This window comes from Caenorhabditis briggsae (assembly GCF_000004555.2).
Source record: "Caenorhabditis briggsae complete genome, chrV, whole genome shotgun sequence".
NCBI lineage: Eukaryota > Metazoa > Nematoda > Chromadorea > Rhabditida > Rhabditidae > Caenorhabditis > Caenorhabditis briggsae.
Window position 1 is genome coordinate 682,717 of NC_013488.2, and position 21,082 is coordinate 703,798.

The 21,082-nt window shown below is 36.6% G+C and overlaps 5 protein-coding genes across 5 annotated transcripts; all 5 read right to left on the reverse strand.

Moving 5' to 3' along the window:
• Positions 1 to 346: 346 nt before the first annotated feature.
• On the reverse strand, positions 347 to 829 carry CBG11336 (the record flags this gene model as incomplete). Its single annotated transcript, XM_002635070.1, has 1 exon — positions 347 to 829. One exon carries the CDS (start codon positions 827 to 829, stop codon positions 347 to 349), a length of 483 nt encoding a protein of 160 aa, XP_002635116.1.
• A 591-nt stretch (positions 830 to 1,420) lies between these two features.
• Positions 1,421 to 2,073, reverse strand: CBG11335 (the record flags this gene model as incomplete). Its single annotated transcript, XM_002635069.1, has 3 exons — positions 1,421 to 1,550; positions 1,607 to 1,676; positions 1,908 to 2,073. The coding sequence occupies 3 exons, from the start codon at positions 2,071 to 2,073 to the stop codon at positions 1,421 to 1,423; spliced, it is 366 nt and encodes a 121-aa protein (XP_002635115.1).
• A 586-nt stretch (positions 2,074 to 2,659) lies between these two features.
• Positions 2,660 to 4,162, reverse strand: CBG11334 (the record flags this gene model as incomplete). The annotated part of the gene is made up of 3 exons (XM_002635068.2): positions 2,660 to 2,798; positions 2,848 to 3,462; positions 3,852 to 4,162. The coding sequence occupies 3 exons, from the start codon at positions 4,160 to 4,162 to the stop codon at positions 2,660 to 2,662; spliced, it is 1,065 nt and encodes a 354-aa protein (XP_002635114.2).
• A 1,148-nt stretch (positions 4,163 to 5,310) lies between these two features.
• On the reverse strand, positions 5,311 to 8,887 carry CBG11333 (the record flags this gene model as incomplete). Its single annotated transcript, XM_002635067.2, has 7 exons — positions 5,311 to 5,415; positions 5,461 to 5,665; positions 5,716 to 5,905; positions 5,998 to 6,162; positions 6,449 to 6,605; positions 6,687 to 6,792; positions 8,709 to 8,887. 7 exons carry the CDS (start codon positions 8,885 to 8,887, stop codon positions 5,311 to 5,313), a joined length of 1,107 nt encoding a protein of 368 aa, XP_002635113.2.
• A 7,068-nt stretch (positions 8,888 to 15,955) lies between these two features.
• CBG11332 lies at positions 15,956 to 17,210 on the reverse strand (the record flags this gene model as incomplete). Its single annotated transcript, XM_002635066.1, has 2 exons — positions 15,956 to 16,058; positions 16,933 to 17,210. 2 exons carry the CDS (start codon positions 17,208 to 17,210, stop codon positions 15,956 to 15,958), a joined length of 381 nt encoding a protein of 126 aa, XP_002635112.1.
• Positions 17,211 to 21,082: the final 3,872 nt, after the last annotated feature.

Below are 21,082 nucleotides of genomic sequence, written 5' to 3' on the forward strand. Positions count from 1 at the left end.
TCTGGATATCAGAAACATTCCGTCAGTTGACAATGTTTTAATATCTCAAGCAGGAAATAATATAATTAGGTTCAAAGGAACGAACTTTTTAAGGAGTTTCACAGATTTCAAAAGTGAAAATTCAAGTTCATAAACGTGATGAAAAAAAAAATTAAAAAGAAACCCCCGCGGCAAAAACAAATGCTTCGAAAGAAATTTTGAAAGTCTAGAAAAAAAACGACTACGTGAATCGGTTTAGAAACCATTACCCTCTGGGAAAGTAATATAAAAGAAGAGGGAAATGAAATGAAGAATCAGTTCTCACCTTCTCTGGGCTCCAGAGAATGTGACCCCGGGATCCTGGGTCCTAGGTCCTGGGTCCTGGGTGACCTCGGTCTGGGTGACCTGGACTCGAGTGACCTTGATCCGGTGGACCTGGATCCGGTTGACCTGGATCCGGTTGACCTGGATCCGGTTGACCTGGATCCGGTTGACCAGGATCCGGGTGATCTGGATCCGGGTAACCCAGATCCGGGTGACCTGGATCCGGGTGACCTGGATCCGGGTGACCCTGACCGGGTGACCCTGATCGGATGACCTCGATCCGGATGACGTGGATCCGGACGACGTGAATCCGGGTGACCCTGATCGGATGACCTCGATCCGGATAACGTGGATCCGGGTGACCTGGATCCGGGTGACCTGGCTCTCGGTGACCTGGATCCGGGTGACCTGGATCCGGGTGACCTGGATTTGGGTGACCCTGAGCGCGTGTCCTGGATTCGGTTGACCCTGAGCGAGTGTCCTGGATCTGGGTGACCAATACAGGACGCGGACCGGGCAAAGACATTAAAATCCTGTTTTCGAGCAATACTTTAAAGATACAGTTTTCTATTCAAGAATATCGATTGCCGTATGGTGAGAAGAAAAGAGTGGGCAATAGTGACGTTGTGGATCGTAGACTGTGTCTCATTCTAATCGGGTGATTCTCCGGTGGCGGGGTGGAGCTCCTGCAGGGACACATCATACGAATGGACCATCCACCGACTGCCAACAGAATATTTAGTCGGATCACTGGACCATTCTTCGTTTGTATGTGTCCTATAAAGTACCGATTTCGAACGATAAGAACAACCAACACATGAAGTTTGACAAAAAAATAGTAATGGAAACTTTCTGGAATCTCTGAAAAGTCTGAGAAAATTCTGGAATAATCTGAAATTTTCCGGAAAAATCGTGGATATTCTAGATTTTTCTGGAAAGCTCATTTCTTTAACCAATTAAATTATGCTTTATTAATTGAAAAAATACTTTTCAGACTGGCAGAAAAGTAAGTTTTGTCAAGAAGAAACAAGAAAAATGATATATAAAAATGGAAACTGAAAAAATTATAAGTGCGCTAAACTTTCATACAGATTAGAAATATAAGAACTCGTTACAGTTAGATTTCGGGAACAAAAAATTCCAAACAGGTAGGATCACAAGCAAGGAAAGCTCTTTTTCCATCTGTAATTTGTTTTATTTCGACAAAATCTTCGCTTCTGAGACGATATTCCTCCTTTGCACAGTTACTGATAAATCAGAATAACTACATGGTGGGAGAAGGAAGCGTGATTAGAAAACGTACGGTGCATCCATAACAAAATGTTCTGGTCTCTTTTTGTACCATGATACGATACTCGTACCATGATACGATACTGAATAAAGTTATGTTAGACTGAATTATCGTTTTGTTGTATACTTTTTAGTGGTAACCTGTGTCTTTATTGCTAGAAATATAACTAAAACTCATTTTATGTCTGCTCCGTAACCGAGTACAGGATTGGCATTCAAAACTCCTTCCAAGTTCAATTTGGGAACATGTTTTACTGATGTTACATAAAACCATTCCATCATATCAATCTTAACTCCAATCACAAATGTATCACATTTTTCAGAATGCAATGTTAACTTGTGAACCGTGATTCTTGCTTTCTTCCCTAGAAATAAAGTACGACGGGAGCACAGACTGAGTAGAAATATTTTTTGGTAGTCCAATTCAGTCACGACCATAGCGCCAACTAAACAAGGTAGTTTGAGAAGATTGATGGGCATTCTGAAAACATAATTCTTACGAACGATTCCGCAGGATATACGATTCTAGAGAACATGTGATTTTCCATTAAAGAATATCGATCGCCGTATGGTGAGAAAGAAAGAGTGGAAAACAGTGATGGAGGACCATTGAGTCTACAATCGGATGACTCTCTGGTGGCGGGGCGGAGCTCCTGCGGGGACACATCATACCAACAGACCCTCTCTTTCTCGTGGAAACATAATCTTTATCTAAATAGTCGGATCACTGAACCCTTCTTCGTTTGAATGTGTTCCATAAAGTACCGATTTCGAACGATAAGAACAACCAACACATAAAGTTTGACAAAAAAATAGTAATGGAAACTTTCTGGAATCTCTGAAAAGTCTGAGAAAATTCTGGAATAATCTGAAATTTTCCGGAATAATCGTGGATATTCTAGATTTTTCTGGAAAGCTCATTTCTTTAACCAATTAAATTATGCTTTATTAATTGAAAAAATACTTTTTGAACATGTAGAAAAGCAACGAACAATTTTTTCAAGAAACAAAAAAAAAAGAGATATAAGAATGGTAACTGAAAAAAAAATTTAAAAATTCGTTAGAGTTAGATTTTGGGAACAAAGAATTCCAAATGGCCAGGATCGCAACAGAGGAACGCTCTTTTCCCGTCTGTAGTTCGGTTTATTTCGACATAATCCTTGTCCCTGAGAGAATAATGCTCCACTTCACCGCGATTAATGAACCTGAAATGTTAAATAGTAGGAAAAGAAAATTCATAATTAGAAAACGTACGGTGCATCAAACAAGAAATACTCTGGCCGCTTTTCTGGCTCATTCCTATCGTATTCTTCAAATTCTATTGCCTGACGTATCACATCGGCATTTATTGAAGATGGGTTATCTACAAAAATTACTAAAGCCTCCAAATTGTGATAAGCTTCGTTTGAAATCCATTTTTGAATAAACTGAATGAGATCTTGTTCAGTTACGGTAACCGACTCCAAATACAAGTTTCGTCCAACGAAGTTTTGAATAAGATTTACTTGAAAGTAATCTGGTCCACATCGACATGCATAAATATTTTGAACTTGCAACAATGGAGAATCTTCTGGGAGTTCTCCAACAATTCTCGATCCGACATATAGGGATTCAGTATCGGGATATTTCGTCAAAGCATTTGTTAAAAATTGATTATCTACTGTTTCGTGCACTATCTCTATTTCTTTCACATTTGTAATGTTTGGCAGTGGTCCTTCACATTCCATCGATAGGCACAATTCGTAATTACCGGAGTAGTGGAATATTGAATTGATGTAATCTTGATACTCTTTCTGAACTTCCATTGGTTCGCTGTCTCGTTCTATTCGGTACCGAAACCTTTCATTTGTTTGGAAACCGAACTCGATACTGAAAAATGTTTTATTGGTTTTAAATCTGCATTTTTCTATCTCTATATGTTTCTAGAATTTTCTCGGAAATCAAAAAATGAATGAAATTCATCTCTTTCTCACTAAGAAAAGCTCCATACTGGGTGTAGCGATACTCTTGGTAACCTATATCACTTGAAAGCTATCAGTTCGCCAATCCCAAATTTATAACCAAAAAGTGAATTGTCTCGGTATATACGCGAGAAACAACAATGGAATTGAGAACCCATTTTTATGATTTTTCGAAACATTCGACCTAATTTTCTCGAAAACTTGTTCTGAATGTCTACATAGAACTATAGTTAAAACTCATATTATCAAGTTGATCTTCTGAAGTTTCGAGAGTTAGTTTATATATTTAAAACTCACTTTGAACTTGCTTCGTTATCAAGTACAGTATTTGCATTTGCAACTCCTTCCAAGTCCAATTTGGGAACATGTTTTACTGATGTTATATAATACCATTTCATCATATCAATCTTAACTCCAATCACAAATGAATCATACGCATCACATTTTTCAAAACAAAATTTTAACTTTGGAACTGTGATCCTTGCTTTTTTCACTAAGCAATTGCTGCGACGGGAGCATACACTAAGTAGGAATATTCCCTGGTAATCCAATTCAGTCACAACCCCGACGCCAACTACATCCGGCATTTTGAGAAGATTTATTGGCATTCTGAAAATAATACGTTTGTTGAAAATACTATGTCCACAGGATATGTGAAAAAAACCATAATTTTTCTAATGCAAATTATCGATCGGGAAGAAAAAAAGGAGTGGGCAACGCAACAGTAATGGGTCGTCAACTGTGTCCACATTTGTGTGATTCTCCGGTGGCGGGGAGGAGCTCCTGCGGGGACACATCATATCTTATATAAGAACAGACCATCCCTTAATTGCCAAATTAATGATCGCCTCTGATCAGGACCATTTTTCGTTTGTGTTCGGCGAACAAACGATATAAATAACCAACAACGAAAGTTCAACAAAAAACAGTAATAAACTTTCCGTAACCTTCTAAAAATTAATTTCGAATTTTCCGGAGAGATAATGGATATTCTCTTTCAGTTTTATCGCCCATACGTAAATAGCAAAAATTCTTTGATCCTTAGATCAATGGGTTCTTAGGTTCTTAGGTCTCTGGATCCGTAGTTCCCTAGATCTGTATGTCCCTAGATTCGTAAATTCCTAGATCTGTAGATCCTTCAATCTGTGTGTCCCTAGATTCTTGGGTCCCTGGATTCGTTGGTTCCTAGATCTGTAGGTTCTGTGATCTATAGGTCCCTAGATTCTTCAAATTAGATCTCTAAATTCTCAGGTCCCTAGATCCATAGATCCCTAGAACCATAGATCCCTATACTCTTAGGTTCCTAGATCCGCAGGTTCCTAGATCCGAAGGTCCCTAGATCCGTAAATCTTTAGGTCCCTAGGTCCCTAGATCCGTAGTACCCTTTTCAGACCTGAACAGTTCTTCCATGGCTACTGTATCAATCATAATTTCTTGTACCGTTTGCTGTGACTAATTTCTTTTTTGCCAATAAAACTGCCGAGCTATACAAAAATTGATTTTTTTTAATTAAAGAAAAATACAGAAAAATTCAAACTACAAGTTAAAAATGAATGCGAGAGATTTTAATTTGGCTTTTTTGGATTAAAAAGATACAGGTAATAAAACACAAAAAACATGTTCATGGGGAATATCTTACAGCAGTTGACACAAGAAAATGTACATTTGTGAAAATTAGGAATTACGGGACCCCCGGTGAATGTCTTTTTGGAAAACGGTTTTTTGAAATAATTAACTGTTTGGGATAATTGGGTAATTAGGCGAGCATTCGATGGAAGACTTCCTCCGCCGACTTGGCGACACCTTTGCCTCGGTTCAGAAGACGTTCGACCCAAGATGGGCGTCGGCGTTCAGAGGGTTCCTGGAGCAAAATTCAATAACATTCTGAAAGACGGTATCTGCTTACCTGTAATTCCTTGAGAATCGTGGTCCACGTCTCCTCGGTGTTCATTCCAAGGAGTGCAGAAACTTCGAGAAACTCGCATTTGAAAGTTCTTGCCACAGATTTCGCCTCGTTCGTTGAAATCACTTGGTTTCGTTTTAAATCACACTTGTTGCCAATCAAAAACAGTTGAAGTGGAACTGGATTGTTCAAGTTGGCCAAGGTGATTCTGAAATTTTCAGAATCCTCATATTGCTTCTATTTTTTATTATAACAAACCTCTCCAAAATCTGTGACGCATAGATAAACGATGGTCTGTTATCCATGTTATACATCACAATATACATTGTTTTTGATTGTCGGAATGGTGAATTTTCCAGATTAGACTCTAGAAGAATCTCCAGTGTCACTTCTCTTCCATTCAACAAAAACGTCGTCATTTTGGTGTAGTCGTTTCCGTTCTCATCCGCTGAAACAGGACATTTACATTTCTTATTCTGACCAAGAACTTTGTCATCATCAATTTTTAATCTTTCCAACCCCCACGCAACTATGACTTACGATCAACTTTCTCTGGAGCCATGCTGGTTGCGAAATGATGGATTCGATTGGCGAGACTCTTCTTTCCGCAATTTCTTGCTCCATAGATCCGAAGAACAACGTGCTTCATAAGGCAGTTTTGTGAGTCGAACAGAAAAATGTCTGGACAAGTGGCTCGGCGGCTATCTGAAAAAATGTCCGAATTGGAAATTTCGACTAGCTCTTGGGAATTTTTATACTTCTCAGAACATGTTCGGTTCAGAATTTATGATTATGAGAGTTTGGGTGTTTTGATGATGCTCTGATTCATTTCGAGTTTCAAGACTATTATATTTTTCAATTTTTGAGTACTCGTCCATCCTCTATTCTAATACTTCAATTTTTAAAAACTATTCTAAACCGGAAACAAGTCCGGAACCGGCACCCCAGCAGTAATCCACCCTCTAAATGACATCAGACTAATTCCACGTACCTCCTCTTCTGAATCCAGTTCCGTTGACACTCAAAAGATCCTTGTCGCTGGGTTTCTTCTGGAATCCTTTGTCAAAAATGTGTCCGTCGCGAAGATCGAAACTGCGTAGGCGAGTGCTGCGTGGCGGAAATTCCGGCTCATCATTCTGCACATCGTTCTGTAAGAAAAAAAAAATAGAAGATGTCAATTGCATTCTTGCACTTCTATAACAGCGAGACATTTGCAGAGAGACACTTACCACAAAGAGCTCCTCGTGCTCGCTGGTGGAGGAGAATGCTGGAGTTGGTGGGGTTGGTGGAAGACTTCGACGGGATCCGTTTGGAAGTGGGGTGGATGGAAGGGATCTGGAAAAATGTTGGGGTTCGATTTTCAAATTTTAATTGATTTAAATTTTTTACAGTTTTTCCCACAGTAATGGATTACTTTATTTTTTCTAATTCATAGAAACCCACCGTATACGTACACTTTGAATCAATTATCTCAATTCTTGTAGAAGATATCAAAATTTTGTCTACTGATAAAATGTTGACGATATTATGATAAACAATTTATTAGTTGACAAACTTTTTATTATTTTTAAGGGAACCAAGTTAATTGAGCTCAAAATGCACAGAAATGGAATATCGTATTTTCTCTGATAGAAGCCCTCTTTGAGCTCTATTACATCGACTTATATGAGAGAAATGAAAATTGTGTCAACTGATAAAGTGTTTCTAATATTTTGATTCACAAATTATCAGTTGACAACTTTTTGATATCTTCAACGGGAACCGAGATAATTGTGCTCAATGATAAAAGTTAGGGGCCCTTCTATTTCATGTTTTACTGTAACTGGTATTCTCTCAATGTGTTCGCAACCCCTGCCACTTTCAATTTTTAATTTCTCGGTCCATTTGTTTTTAAATGTTCTAAACGAACTTCAAAAAATACCAACTCGTCATATTTTTTTTCAAAAAATTCTACAATTTTTGGTTTTTGATTTGAATACAAAAATTCGCCCCCTGTTTGTTTATCATTCCTTCTTGCTCTCTTCCCAAAAAACATGCACATATTCAATGCACTTCGTTCTGATGACCACCGCAGAACACCACTCAAAAATTTGCAGTTCGCTTGGATGCTGCCGCTCATTTGGCTCAAAAAACAACCACTCAAAAAGCGCTGACCTAATTTTTTGTGAGCCTATTTTTATCGTTTCCCTAGACTAATTGAGTTTTTTGAACTCTAAAAAAACATAGCTGAAAATTGATAAGTCTAGAATAGAGGGATATTATGACTTTGTGAGTCAGGTGTTGTCTATGGGGGAATCAATTGAAAAGGGAAGAGAGAGGAAGTGATGATGACATTTTGAAGTCTCGCTTGTGACGTTATCTCTTGTTGTTTTTAAGAATTTTGAAGAACAAATTTGGTAGCTAGCTCTTGGTAGCTATAGAGCAAAAGGATAGAATGATATGTCCCTTTTTTGCAACAAAAAACTAGAAAATTTCAGTGAAGCGTTGTCTGATTTAACTTCAATGTTAGTTTATATGTTTGGTTGTAAAATTTGCAATATCTTAGAACCATTTACAAGTCAAAACCTAGAGAACAGAAGCTTCAAGTTTTCAAAAAAAAAAACCAGATTGGCTCATTCCCGTTAGGTTACCGTTTTTCCTCTAATAGTAGCCCTCCCAAACCGTCAACTTTGAATCAGTTATCTCGATTTCTGTGAAAGATATCAAAATTTTTTCAAGTGATAAACTGTTTATCATAATATCACCAGTATCTTTTCAGTTGATAAAATTTTGATATCTTTTACAGGAATCGAGATAATTGAGCTCAAAATTGATGGTTGAAGGTGGGCTTCTGAGGAAACACGGTAATTGGAAACCAAAAGTGTTCAATCTGTAAATTCTGGTTTGCCTTTTTCTAATTTAAAAACTAATTCTGAAAAAATTATACGGCTTCTCTTTATTCCAGGAATTTCGACTTTCTCAATAAATGCAAGTTTGCTACAACAGATCATTGTCATACCCTTTTTGTATTTTTGCTCATGTTATTTTTGAACGACTGGTCTAGACAAAAACAATAATTATTATATTTTTCTATATTTTTTAGAATGCCAGCTATCAGCTGCTTCTTATTACGTTGTTGGGTTTTCTGGACTATTGTGAGAAACCGGATTATTTGAAACTTTTACAAAAACAGGATTTCCGACTTACCGAGTTTTACAAAGCTAACTAAAAACCTCTACTTTCTCGTAATACTGAAAAAGTGCACGACTAACCTTCTTGGACATGGGCTTGGCGAGAAGTTGGGCGACAAAAGCATGGTGCTGTTCGCGTTGACCGAATTGGAATTACTTGATGAGACAGACGATGTGCGTGGCTGATGATGGTGATAAGTGGCAAAGTATGGGTGAGAGACGGCGAGTGATGCCGGCAGAGAGACACGACGTGAGTCCATTTTTTTTTCAGCTGAAGAGGTGGTACCTCCCCCCTGAAAAAATATTGTATGAAGTGGCGGTAGAATGAAGGAAGAAGAAGAAAAAAACGTATTAGGAATTACAAAAAAGTGGATGAATAAGCAGAATGAGTACAAGTATTCGTATTGGGAAGGAAGGAGAAGAAGGAGAAGCAGAAAAACGGATGAGGGTGGGATATATGGAAGGGGCGATATGAGTTGCAATTAAAGAAGGGATGAGCCAGAGGGATAGAAAATGTATACATATTTGTGTGCACTAAGATAGATTTTGGAAAACTGAAGGTCTCCAGAAGAATATGTTGAAGACGTTCAATGGTGGAGAGCAGCTAATCTGTTTATGTGTCATATGGAGCTTAGGAGGAGGTCAATTAGTTGTTGATGAAGCAGAATGGAAACGAGAAAACTCAGAGAAACCAAGAAGCAAAAGAATGAATAGCAGAAATTAATTGGAAGAGGTTTCGAAAGGTCTAGAAGGCTTAAAATAGAAAAAGGGGGATTTTCTAGGTTTTCTAGAAGTAAAGAAAGCAATTCAAAGAATTCTATAGAATTTCAGAATTTTAGAAATTCAGAATTTCAGAATCTCGGAACCTTATCCGGAACCTTAGAATCTCGGAATCCTATTCAAAACCTTAAAATCTCAGAATATCAGAATCTCAAAATCTCAGAATCTCAGAACCTCAGAATCGTAGAATTCTAGAATTTCGGAATTTCGGAATCTCAGAATCTCAGAATCTCAGAATCTCAGAATCTCAGAATCTCAGAATCTCAAAATCTCAGAATCTCAGGATCTCAGAATCTCAGAACCTGAGAAACTCAGAATCTCAGAATCTCAGAATCTCAGAATCTCGGAATCTCAGAATTTTAGAATCTCAGAATCTCAGAATCTCGGAATCTCAGAATTTTAGAATCTCAGACTTTCATAATCGCACAATCTCAGAATCCAAGATTCTGAAATTCTGAAAAGCAACAACTACTTTTTAAAAAGTTCATAAAGTTAACCTTTTATACTCCTCGCTCTTTTCTCTGCTCCTCATTTCTCCTGATCTAATTTTCTAGACCTGCTGCGCAATTTTTCTTCCGAGAACTCTATTTCTTTCATAATTACCCTTTCTGCATTTTAAAAAACAATAAAATAATTTCCCAACAACTACGTCAGAGTGACTCATTGCAGCACAAAAAAACTTCTGCAACAATTATTCCTAAGGGCTTTTAAAAAATTATTCCAAAGGGCTTTTAAATATATACTCTTGCATCTATTTCAATCCCCTTCTTGCATTATTATTTACGTTTTCTTACGTACATAAAGTTCCTGGAATATGCGTCATTCATATTGGAATAGGTTCTGGAATCTGGGATGCTCTTTTTTTCAATTTCGCAAGACCAGCGGATCCCGCTAGCTCCTGAATGATGCATACTTGTCCCCCTGTGCAACCCAATAAACACTTCAACTTGCTTTTTTATTCTGTTTTTCAGATTTTTGGGATGGGAGGTTTGAATTAGCCGTCACTAACGTCAATGTTTAGACAGAACCTAATCGGAAGCAAACGCATTCATTCCAAAGCATTAATAGAAAAAGGATTTGAAAGGAACTGGAACGGATCAAAACCGGGAAGACGTTGATAAATGAGTCAGCTCAATAGTTAAAAAATGGAAAAATATTTTCTCCGACATACTTTTGAGGGACCGAATAACCAGCGAAATTTGTCGAGAAGTTTCACATTCAAAAATGGAAATGGCCTAACATGCCCTTGGTGTGTTTTCTAGTTCATTTTATAGTGGTGGGCACTGGTGGCCTATTTTTTGCAAATTTGGTTTTCTAGTCCACCACCTTTTTGGGCTTAGAAATCGGTAAATATGCCTCTGGTGTGTTTTCTAGGTAATTTTGAAAAAGTGGCCTAACTTTTGCAGAATCAATTTTCTAGGCCATCTCTTCAAAATGACCTAGAGAACACACCCAATATCAGACAGATTCTAGGTAATTTTATCTTGGTGATTTAACTTTTTCAAGTTGAATATTCTAGGCCACCATGGTAATGGCCCAGAAATGATCTAAAATGTTCCTGGTATGTTTTCTATGTCATTTTGAAGTAGTGGCCTAATTTTTGTAAAATTAATTTACTAGACCACCACTTCAAATGACCTAAAGAACACACCATGGGCATGCTAGGTCACTTCTGGGTAACTCACCACGGTGGCCTAGAAAGCTCAACTTGCAAAAGTTAGACCACCACTTCAAAACAACCTGGAAAATACACCATGTGGATATCCCACCAATTCTAGGCCATCTCGCCATGGTGGCCTAGAAAACTCAGCTTGAGAAAGTTATGTCACAACTTCAAAATAACCAAAAAACGAAGGAAAAGCTTCCTGAGGACACCTATAGCCGAACCCTTGTCTGTTTCTAACCCAGTAGGAAAATTCGCCCCATTGATAAAAGGAGTCATTTTGACCCAATTCCCAAGATTGTTTTTCATCTTTGACGCGGAAGTTCGTAACCCATAGGAAGTACTAAACTGACACTCCCCAAGAAAAGGATCCAAGGAAAAACGAACTCATATGAAAACAGGAAATTCGAAAATTAAAAAATGCAAAAGTAGGAAGATGGCCTGGTCTGGCAGGAAATTAGAAAAAATGGGAACAGAGTTGCCAAAAGAAGAAGACCAGAAGCAAAATTTAAGGGAGAGAGATAGGGAAAAGAAGAGTCAACATAGAAGGGATTGGATTAAAGGAAACGTTTAGTTTAGCCAGTAGTCACACACACTGAATTTCACATACACGATTTCATTCGTTAGTCACGGATAAGCATCGAAAAGCACAAGTGACTTTGTCTTCTTGAGAAAAGAAGTCGTATGTAAATTTGCTTTTTTTTGTTCGAAAAGGAAATGGAATGGAGGGGCGAAAAAAGGATAATACTGGGGTGGTCCAAATGTAAATAAGCAGGTGGCAGATGGTGAGGGACAAAATATGAATGCACTTCTTGAGAGAGAACGGCGGAGAAGACGTCACGAGATGGGGAAAAAAGCTGCTGAAGACTTAATCTGATTACTCGGGAAATTTCTGTTGACTTCTGGAAAGTGCGAGAATATTAAATTATTGGGGTGTGCAGGGGACAACAGTGTTACGTGATTAATGAAAATTTCAAAATTATCTGGTTCAAAAAGCAAGTCAAAACAATTCGTAGGAATTTGTGTTTCTGGATAGATAAATATCAAGTTTACAAAAATTTCGAAAATTTTGTTTTAGATTTTAGAACCAAAATGATAATTATAAACGCTGAGAGTATTTGAAAGCACTCTTAGCACGCCCTCTCCAAAACAGTCAACTTTGAGCTCATATATCGCAGTTCCTGTAAAAGATATCAAAAAGTGGTCCACTGATAAAATGTTGTTGAAATTATGAAAAACATTTTGTTACCACTTTTCGATATTTTTCACAGGAACCAAGATAAGTAGGTTCAAAATTGAAAGTCAGGGGGGTCATTCTATCAGAGTGTTTACGGTAGGTTTCAAATTCAAAAAGAGCATTATAAACCCAAAGAGTATTTGCAAGCTTTGGATGTAATAATCCCTATTTTCCAAAAATAGAAAAGTTAAAAAGTTCCAACTCAATCAATCGAGAAAAATTAGCCTTATCTATGTCATAATTCACCGTAAACACTCTAGTAGAAGCTCTCCCTTTTCGAGCTCCTTCGTACACTTTGAGCTTGATCATCTCGGTTCCGATAAGAGATATCAAAAATCTGTCAATTGATAAAACATTTGTAATATTATGATAAACATTTTATCAATTGACCACTTTTTGATATCTCTTATGGAAATTGAGATAACTGAGCTCAAAGTGCACGAGAGTGTTTACGGTTGTTTTCTCAAAATTTCAGAATCACAAAATACACAGAAAATTGAATCTCAAAATCTGAAATTTTGAGTAGCATTCATTTCTAAATGCAATACCATTTAAGCTTGTTTGCTATAGAATAAAAAGTTTGCTATAGAAAGTTCGTTCGATATTTAATACTCGGAAGCTGAATTGAATAAGGTTCAATTCTGCCTCGGAAGTTCACCAGATCTTGGGTCTATACCTAAATAAGAAATATATTTAATTCGACTGAAATTCTGTACCAAATGTCATCGAGCGAAAAATTACGACACACAAACATTAATAAAAACTCAATTATCAGGACCACCTGCTCTTCCTTTTGTCCTGACTCCTCCCAAAAAATGTGTCGCATACGTCATTAACCACATATGTTTTTTCCTACCACGCTAAAAGCCATTGAACGGAGAGCAGAAGACAAAAGGAAACTCTTTTTGTTTTTTCTAAAAATATCTAGAAAGATCTAAATATAGAATTGAATATTTTTCTAGATATTTTCTGTTTATTTTTTCGTTTCTCCTTCTCCCCTTCCATTCAGCATTTCTACTACCAGATGTGCGTGAGAGTGATGTTGTAGACGTAATGTGATACATGGAGTAATGAAAACAAGAAGCATCTACGTAACAAAATCTGAAGAAGAAGTACACGAATTATCAAATTTCGATGGAATTTTGAGAATCTCCTAGTTTAGATTCTGAAAACAGCAAATCCTTGGAATTCTGAAAAGAAGAAAGAAATGGTAATTGATGGACTAGTCAACATGCCTTTCAAATGGAAAATTATCTGTTGATTAGGGCAATTCAAGATTGAGAGAGAGAGAGAAAAGCTTTCAGTTCAGAATGAATTAAGCAATAACTTTGAAAAGGTTCCTTTGACTTTTTCAGCGTCTGAAAGTTTTTAATGTTCCCATTTCAGATTCTGAGATTCTGAGATTCTGAAATTGTGAGATTCTGAGATTCTGAGATTCTGAGATTTTCAAGGTTCCGGAATCTGAGAATCTTAAATTCTGAAACACTGAAATTCGGATTAATTAAATTTTTTTTCAATAATGGGAAGCACTAAGGAATCCAAAATTTGCAGAAATGTTGCTATTTCTCCATTTGATGGGATTCCCAATACAATGAAAAATTCAAAATGAAGTTTAATACAAAAAAATCGTACCACAAAATCCTACGGAACTCTATTCTGACTCACTTATTTTTTAGATTCTTCCTGAATAAACCAATGTGAGAAAGTGAAAGAAAAATAAAGATAAATGTGGGTGGAGATTGCTTGGAACCTTGAATATCTAAAACCACAAGATTGGTAATTTTTCTCATGGATCAGCGCGAGAGAAAATTCAGAACAGATGTGTTTTATAATATATAATATCACATGTTCTTTTCTTTCCCACGAAGAGTCTCTTTTTTCCATTGTTCTCTGTCACAAAACAATCAAAACAAATCAGTTGATTCAGTTTCATAACCTGGTTTTTGATCCTTAAGAGCTTCTGGATAAGAATAAAATCTGTTTTAAAAACCTAGAAGTATATACCGCATCATGGTTCAATGCATCTTCTAGAAAGAAGGTTATGAGATTGAGATGTGCAGAATATAAAAATCGGAGGAGTGGAAGAGAACACATAATAAGAGGAAGACTTTCAGCATAAGAACAAATATGGAAAGATATGAGAATAGTAGTTTTTAGTATAGTTTTTGGAATATATTGTATTTCCGGGTCTGGTGGAAAACAAAAAAATACGAACCGTCTAAATTGGATATCATTTTCAGAATCTCAGAATCTCAGAATCTCAGAACCTCAAAATCTCAGAATCTCAGAATCTCAGAATCTTAGAATCTCAGAATCTTAGAATTTCAGAATCTTAAAATCTCAGAATCTCAGAATCTCAGAATCTCAGAATCTCAGAACCTCAGAATCTCAGAACCTCAGAATCTCAGAATCTCAGAATCTCAGAATCCCAGAATCTCTAGATATGAGAATAGTAGTTTTCTCAAGATATGAGAATAGTAGTTTTTAGTATAGTTTTTGGAATTTATTGTATTTCCGGGTCTGGTGGAAAACAAAACAATACGAACCGTCTAAATTGGATATCATTTTCAGAATCTCAGAATCTCAGAATCTCAGAACCTCAAAATCTCAGAATCTCAGAATCTCAGAATCTTAGAATCTCAGAATCTTAGAATTTCAGAATCTCAGAATCTCAGAATCTCAGAATCTCAGAATCTTAGAATCTCAGAATCTCAGACTCTCAGAATCTCAGATTCTATGATGGAATCAGATGACCTACCGTAACCGAAAAAGCCAAAACTAATAAATTTAACCACAAGATGGGAAAAATCTGGAGTGACTCTGTTTTCTTTTTCTTTTCTTTCTTGGATTTTTTCTTCAAACAATAAGAAGAGCCATGAGCAGAATATTGATGAGGTGTGACTTCTCGAAAAGAAGTAAACACGTATTGTCTTTTTTCTTCAGAAAACGGTACCTTCCAGAATCCAAAGAATAATTTAGTCTGAATTTTGTCAAATATTCCCAGCGTTCGTTGTTGTCCGGGAATAAGAGAATACGGTAGGTAGAGTGCTGCCCAAGCTATCAACTTTGAGCCTATATATCTCGGTTTCTGTGTAAAGAATAAAGAAGTGGTTAACTGGCAGAATGTTAATTATACTGTCAAAAATATTTTGCCAGTTGACAGCTTTTTGATATCTTTGACAGTAACCGATCCAGAAAAATGAATAATATTTTTTGTTTGAGTTTGTGGTCCGGCCGAAAAGTGGGACCATTTCTAATTTTGGAAAAGTAGCGGTCGGTAATTCGACACTCGTGGATATAGTAGTAGTGGTCATTTGTTTTCGGATCAGACTCAAAAAATATAGTGGTCAGAGGGGAATTTCAAGTGTTTTTGTGGTCACAAGAGAGGATTATGAGAGTTTTGGAATTTCCAATGAGTTCAAAGGTTCAAAAAAGAAAGGGATGTGAAAAAGTTTTAAATTTTTTTAATTTGACAAATGCGCTTCATTGCTAATTACCATAAACACTCTAAACAGGGTGCAACCCAACTTGTCACCTTGAAGCCTATGTATCTCGATTTCTGTAAAAAATATTAAAAAGTGGTCAACTGATAAAATATTACTGATATTATGAGAAACAATTTATCAGTTGATCACTTTTTGATATCTTTTACGAGAAACTGAGATAAATTGACTTAAAGTTGACAGATTGGGTGGAACCCTGTTTAGAGTGTGTACGGTATACATTTTGTTGGAAATACGAGGTAAACTGTCTGAAAAAGAAAGAATTACTAAAAAGTTGTAAATAAATTAAGCTAAGATTACTCTTGGCTTTCAGTCAAAATTATAAAGACAAACTCTAGAATTAATGTCTGAAGATTCCAAACATTGTTATGTTCTCTCCCGATTCTTAAATACAAGATACTAAATCTAATTTTAGGATTATTGGAACCGAACACTTTAAAAAAACCCAGACAGATGATTCTGATGATTCTCGAAAAATGCCCAAGTTGTTTTCCAGACAACTTCCTCGATCAAATCGTCTATTGTTCCAATTTCGTTCATCCGGAATGCCAACGAAAAGAGCATTAACCTATTCCAGGCACTAGAAAGTAATAAACAAGGAAATGTTTTTGTTTTTTTCGTTTTTCTTTAATTTTATAATAGAAGAATGAGCAATGGATTAAATAGGATAAATGGAGGTACCCAGAAAATTGTATTAATGGGCATTCAAAGAACACAAAAAATTTGGAAATTGAAGAAGATGTGTAGGAGGAAAAATAGGAAACTTATGGTAATGAGGAGTCTTCATTGACCGGATGTACTAGTCGAGAGAAAAAAAGAAATTGCAGAGATAGGAGGAAAAGGGTAAATAGAGTTGTAAATAGAGTTATTAGTAAGAGAAATGTGTTTGAAAACTTTTCTTTTGTCTTTTTTCATAAACAAAGAACATATGTTCCAAAACACAAGTGACCAGAGGTTAGAGGTTTGAAGATATGTGAATTTCAGGAGGTTTTTTTCAGAGCAAATGAATTATGAAACCAAAAGAAACGGATGAGAGAAATTTATGGCCACGCAATTTGTTGGATGAAGGGTTCGAAGTTTCAAATGGGTCTTATATGAAATTCTAGGTCAAAATTCACTAACTTAAAGCATTTAAGAAACTGATTGATCAGAAATTTCGAGATTCTTAGATTTTGAGATTTTGAGATTCTTAGATTCTGAGATTCTGAAATTCTGAGATTCTGAGATTTTGAGATTCTGAGATTCTGAGATTCTGAGATTCTGAGATTCTGAGATTCTGAGATTCTGAGATTCTGAGATTCTGAGATTCTGAGATTCTGAGATTCTGAGATTCTGAGATTCTGAGATTCTGAGATTCTAAGATTCTGAGATTCTAAGATTCTGAAATTCTGAGATGACATTCTGAGATGGAACCGAAATCTGTGTGTGTATATATATATATGTGTGTGTGTGTGTGTGTGTGTGTGTGTGTGTGTGTGTGTGTGTGTGTGTGTGTGTGTGTGTGTGTGTGTGTGTGTGTGTGTGTGTGTGTGTGTGTGTGTGTGTGTGTGTGTGTGTGTGAACATATAATGGAACATATAATGGAACACTCATATAATGGAACATATTTGGAAAACATTAGCTTGAGCCATAAATAGAATCACAAAAGAGACTTTACCAAAAAATCACTTTTCTGATGTTGGATCATGACATTTTTCAGTGACCTACTATTTTCAGCTTTGATTTTTTAGGCTCTGAAATGTCATGTTCTCTCTGGATTCTAACTTTTCCTGGTTTTCAAGATTTCCAGTTTTAAAGTTCGGGAATTCTGTATTTTGAAAGTTCTGGAAGTCTATGTTATGTATGTATGTTTCAAAAAGTTCCAGAAAAAGAAGAGAAGTGGAATTCTCATACCCGAGATTAAAAACAACATGGAATGTCAAAATTTCGCACTTTTTTGTTTTTAGGTCATACTAAAAACATTTGAATTTGGAGAAGCAAAAGATGGAATGTGGGAACATTTTAAAATTTCGGAGATCATTTTGGAAGAGTCTAGACTTTGGAATGAAGTTTGAAAACCAGAGAATATAATGGTCCCATCAGCTTGGACCTATAATTCCAATCTGAACGACATCTGACTCTATATAAACCAGAGAACCATGTTGTCCCCGTCATGTTTTTTTTCTAGTAAGACCACTCAAACGAATTTCTAGTGTGTTGTGTCGCGTTCGTTTTTTCTTGTTGGTGTTTGGTTTTGAGGGGGACTAAGGACCACGAGAAAAAGAGTCAACTTGAGGCGACACTATCAGATTTTCTTTTTTGAAAAAAAAAACGAAGAAAAATGTTTTCATGCTCAAACATGAATTTTTCTAGTAATAGAGTTTTGTATAATAGTCAAGAATCTTAGAAAAAGCCAAATAAGCAAAATCAAGTGGGGAGAGAAAACCCCTTGGAACTATTTATGAAACACGGGACCTCTTTCAAGCTCGTCGACCAAAACAATTCATTCTGAAGACGTCACGGGGCCGTCGTGCTATTACTACTAAAGTGTATAATAATTTTTCATCTCATCTGCATGAAATAATCTTTAGCGCCTCTGGAAATTTACGAACCTATCTCTCTACTTTGCAAAAAACTAGAGACATGTGGTTTTGAAAAAAAATGGGTCCCACTTCTTCTTTTTTACTTTTCCTGCATTTAATAGCAGTGTGAGCGGAAGATGAAAAGATTTATGATGCGGATCCTATAGAAAAAGTTTTGAACATCGGGAATGCAGGGAATCCAATTTCAGATGTCATGGGGGAGAGTATTTTGTTCCAGAAGAGGAACGGGCCTTTTAGCTGAAATATTTGTTTTCTGTCTCCGTGATGTTTTTGTTCAGGAATGCATGGGGTTGCTAGAAAAATTGAGCAGAGGTCAGTAAAGTCGGACAGGAAGTAATATTTCAAATAAGGTCTGTGAGAGAAGAAGCCGTTGGGTTATTGAGATTCGGGGATAAGTAATGAAATAGGGATAAAAGGCGAAGTGTGGACTTACAAGAGAAAACGTTTTCATGATTATTCTGGTACGAAAATTGGAGCTATAGCTAGCTATGAAAGAGGAACGCCGGTGGCCGTGTCCGAAGGTAAACAACAACTACAGTAATCTAAAAACTTTTTTTCAAGATTTATTTTTTCGATTCTTACCGATTTTCGTCGATTTTTATTAATTTTTTTCCCTACTAGTCGGAAATTTGAATGTTTTATAGTGAAAACATTGACTGAAAACGTACGGAAATCGAGAAAAAAAACTCGAAAATAAACATTTTTATGTAACGGTAGTTTTCACACCCTAAAACAATATTGGATTTCAAACAGTATCCGTTTGCAGATATGTTGCCTATGTGCTATTAGGTTGGCAGGAAAGTAACTGTCCATTTTTTATTAGTAAATAACACAAACACAAGAATGATCCAGAATTAGCAATATGCACCGTCGTGATCCACAACATGTTGGCAATGTTCAGGTAACTCGTGGGTACCATCCCTCTAAAAGCCAGCTAGTGGCAAGTCAAAGTATCCCTCCAGCCCATTCTTTCAGGCATCAATTGTGTTAAAGTCCTTAAGCTCCAGATGACGTCGTATACTTTTGAATAACCAATGATCTGATAGAGCTGAATCAAGTCTTTGACGGGGGTAAAGGAGAACCGTCCAGCCAAAGCGGCTCAGGTACGGTGTGACTTTCTGTGAACATGAGGTTTTTTCATTTTTTTCCTGCAGTCAAGTCAGACCTGAGCAGCTTCAGCGTGACCGTTCTCCCTCACCTACTTATAGTCCCGACTGAGCTCTATCAGATTATTGGATATTCGGAGAGCTACAACCTCATCTAGAGAATACGGAAATTTGCACCATTTATGTGAAAAACAGGAAAAAAATGAATACTTTGATTCGCGGCTAGCTTGAAGGTATTGTATCCACAAGTTATCTGAACATTGCCAACATGTCGTGGACCACGACGGGGCATACTGCTAATCTTGGATTAATCCTGCTTTTGTATTTTTCACAAATAAAACAAGGGACAGTTACTTTCCTGCCAACCTAATATATTTCAGCTTTTTTTTCTGTCATTTCGGGCTGAAGTTTTACCGCGTCCTAAGCTTCCAAACGTCTCCAGGCGTGAGCACCAGAGTTGTCAGGAGTGAAATTTTGGAACTCGAAAGTCGGAAGTAATATTTTTTCAGGAAGTCGGAAGTCGGAAGCAAATTTTCTAATTAGGAAGTCGGAAGTAAAATTTCATACTTGGAAGTCGGAATTAAACTTTTAAAAATTGAGCTATTTTGGTTTCCTACGGTTATTCCGGGCAATAGTTTATGTTATTAGTTTATGTTATTGACTTCGGCAATTTTTTTATTTTTCTGTTCGAAAACGGACAAATTTTGCAACTTTTCTGCAAAAAGTCGTTGATGACATTCGAGAATTCGAGGATGTAGGAAGTAAAGTGCGTTTTTCGGAAGGCGGAAGTCGGAAGTAGGAAGTAAAATTTGTTTCTCGGAAATCGGAAGTAGGAAGTCGGAAGTAAAATTTCCAACTCGGAAGTCGGAATTCCTGACATCTCTGTTGAGAACGCGAATTGCATCATTATTGTTGTGGCTCACAACGGTGGTACACAAATTTTGCTGAAGCCCCTGTTTTTTTCTCAAAAATTTCCAAAATTCTGATCAATACAGAAGTTGTATAGCAGTTCGAAATTTACCGAGAATTTGCAAATTCTTCACAATTGGTCGTTTCTTTAACCAGATGTGCTCTTTGTAAAAAAATTGTAAATTTTCAAGGTGACTCTCAATGGGCTAAAATTCTCTCTTATTCTCCCCGCACAAATCTTTCAGGCCGAAATCAATCAGTGTTCTCGCAGGAAAAGGAGAAATAGAAAGCAAAGTCAATAGGTTATTGTGGTCAATAGGTGACTGCTGTTCGAATCCGACAACGTGGGACCCGAAAGATTTTTTAAAACGGGTTTTGGTGAACATGAAACAACTACAGTATTCCTACAGTATTTCTATTCCTATTCAAAAGCGCATTTTTCAATTTTGTTTTCATCGCCTCACAACGAACAATTCTCCACACTGTCTGTGAAATGTTTTGTTTTTCTATCTTTTTTTTTGTTGGAATTTCAGATGTGTGTTGATGTTTCTTTTTCTCATTTTTCCCAATCTCAGACGGTTTTGTGAACTTGTGAACTCGAAATATCAATCGGTTTCTTTAACATCTTTTTAGCCTTTCGAACTACAGTGTAAAGTATTGTTTTTTTTCCTGTTC